Raw genomic sequence first — 2800 nt, 5'->3', positions numbered from 1 at the left:
CATCCTCTCTCTCTCTCTCTCTCTCTCTCTCTCTCTCTCTTCTGTGTGTAAAAGAGGTTGTGGTGTCCCCTCCTACTGATACTGACTACATCTCTTTATTAACATCCCCTCTTTCTACCTCTTCTCCTCTCTTCTCTTATCTTCTCCTCTCTTCTCCCTCCTCCTCTCTTCTCTTCTCTTATATTTTCCTCTCTTCTCTTCTCTTCTCCTCTCTTCTCTTCTCTTCTCTTATCCTCTTCTCTTCTCTACTCTTCTCCTCCTCTCTTCTCTTCTCCTCCTCTCTTCTCTTCTCTTCTCCTCTCTTCTCTTCTCCTCCTTTCTTCTCTTCTCTTCTCTTCTCTTTTATCTACTCTTGTACATCTCTTCTTTCTTCTCATCTGTAAACAACACACAGACTGTTTCTGTGTGGGAAGTGCTGCTCCTGGCTGTATATGTGGAATAGCATTCTGAATCTCTCTCTCTCTCTCTCTCTCTCTCTCTCTCTCTCTCTCTCTCTCTCTCTCTCTCTCTCTCTCTCTCTCTCTCTCTCTCTCACTCAAATTCAAATTCAAATGGTGCTTTATTGGCATGACAAATATGACACTTGTATTGCCAAAGCAATTGTTACATAAAAGTACAGTATCAGGATCTAAGCAATTATACATATAAAAGGGATAGGGGTACATGGACAAAGTGTAAAGAACGTTTCTTTTTTTTTCTTCTCTGTCTGAGTACAACATATCGAGTTCAAGTTCTGAGTGACTCAACATAGGCAACAAACTTACAGACATACAATACATCAGGGCACAAATATAAAGTGGACTGCATAGAAACTTCAAGTATGGTACAGTATATACAACATGAGGGGACTGTGTTGAGTTAGTGTATGTGGCTGTTGCTGTGAGAGATGGGTGCGTGTGTGTGTGTCTGTGTGTGTGCGTGTGTGTGTGTGTCACATGTACATGCATACAAAAATCACTCAGTGTCTCTCAGCTGTTGACAGGCTCTCTCTCTCTCTCTCTCTCTCTAACCCATCTCCTGTCTTTTCCTCTCCTCCTCTCCTAGTTTCTGTGAGGGATGGAGTGGTTCGTCCTCTCCATGCTGCTCCTGGCTGCGTCGGCGTCGGCCCAGCTGTGCCCTAAGCGCTGCATGTGCCAGAACCTGTCGCCGTCGCTGGCCATCCTCTGCGCCAAGACGGGCCTGCTGTTCGTGCCGTCGGTCATCGACCGGCGCACGGTGGAGCTGCGCCTGACCGAGAACTTCATCACGGCCGTGCGCCGCCGCGACTTCGCCAACATGACCAGCCTGCTCCACCTGACGCTCTCGCGGAACACCATCAGCCAGATCATGCCTTACACCTTTGCCGACCTCAAGAGGCTGCGGGCGCTCCACCTGGACTCCAACCGCCTGAGCGTCGTGGCGGACGACCACTTCCGCGGCCTGACCAACCTGCGCCACCTCATCCTGGCCAACAACCAGCTGCACCACATCTCGCCGCACGCCTTCGACGACTTCCTGGGAACGCTGGAGGACCTGGACATGTCCTACAACAACCTGGTGGACGTGCCCTGGGAGACCATCAGCAAACTGACCAACGTCAACACGCTCAACATGGACCACAACCTCATCGAGCACGTGCCGCAGGGAGTGTTCACAAACATGCTCAAGCTGGCGCGTCTGGACATGACGTCCAACAAGCTGAAGAAGATCCCGCCGGACCCGCTCTTCCTGCGGATCCCCGTCTACGCCAAGTCCAAGGGCTCGTCGCCGTCCTCTCTGGTGATGAGCTTCGGCGGGAACCCGCTGCACTGTAACTGTGAGCTGCTGTGGCTTCGGCGGCTGACCCGCGAGGACGACCTCGAGACGTGCGCGTCTCCGCCGGACCTGACCGCAAAGTACTTCTGGACCATCCCCGAGGAGGAGTTCATTTGTGACCCGCCGGTCATCACGCGCAAGTCGCCCAAGACCTTCGCCATGGAGGGTCAACCGGCCAGCCTGAAGTGCAAGGCCAACGGCGACCCGGACCCGGACGTCCACTGGATCTCGCCCGAGGGCCGGCTCATCTCGAACACGTCCCGCACGCTCACGTTCAGCAACGGCAGCCTGGACATCAACATCACCTCGCTCAAGGACTCGGGCGTGTTCATGTGCATCGCGTCCAACGCCGCCGGCGAGTCCACGGGCAAGGTGGAGCTGGTGGTCAACCCGCTGCCGCACATGGCCAACAGCACCAGCCGCACCGCACGCGATCCCGAGCCCTCCGACATCCTCACCTCCGCCAAGTCCACGTCGGGGGCGTCCGGCGCGGGGTCAGGCGGCGCGGGGAACGATACCCGTGGCCCGGAGAGGAGGGTGGTGCTGATGGAGCTGACCGTCAACTCGGCGCTCATCCGGTGGCCCCCTCAGCACCACTTCCCCGGGATCAGGATGTACCAGGTCCAGTACAACAGCTCCGTGGACGACACGCTGGTCTACAGGTAAGACTGAACCCTCATTATCCGTATTCTTGACATCACAGTATCGCCATTTCCTCTCCACATAAAGCGCAGTCTATAGGCAGCTCTCGGTGAAAATAAAACCATGTGGTTGTGTTTGTTCATTATATTAGCATAAGATATGCTGTATTTTCTATAATCTGTTATTATGCAGGGTGACTTGAGATCTTGTGTTTCAATGTACATGTTCTCATAATGCAACCAGGATTATGGTATTGTGTTGTGATAAAAGCTGTATTGCAATACTGTAGGTTCAAAGGAGCAAAGCTCTAGGATATTATGAATTCATGAATACATTCCTTGTCTATGGATTTACCTTCACTTTC

General features: G+C 52.9%; 1 protein-coding gene across 1 annotated transcript in view; it reads left to right on the top strand.

Annotated features, from left to right (window-relative positions):
• The first annotated feature begins 1056 nt into the window (after nucleotides 1-1056).
• Nucleotides 1057-2800, top strand: part of LOC143121250 (leucine-rich repeat and fibronectin type III domain-containing protein 1-like protein) — a 41174-nt gene continuing 39430 nt past the window's right edge. The window contains exon 1 of the mRNA XM_076281621.1: nucleotides 1057-2456. Coding sequence (XP_076137736.1) covers nucleotides 1057-2456 — 1400 coding nt within the window. The remainder of the gene's footprint in view (nucleotides 2457-2800) is intronic.

Source organism: Alosa pseudoharengus, unplaced genomic scaffold (assembly GCF_046254945.1).
Source record: "Alosa pseudoharengus isolate Yale_2024_CS ecotype anadromous, Long Island Sound unplaced genomic scaffold, YU_APseudo_1.1 YU_APseudo_1.1_scf_13, whole genome shotgun sequence".
NCBI lineage: Eukaryota > Metazoa > Chordata > Actinopteri > Clupeiformes > Clupeidae > Alosa > Alosa pseudoharengus.
The sequence above is the reverse complement of the archived record's forward strand: the minus strand, read 5'-3'. Positions and strand labels throughout refer to the sequence as shown.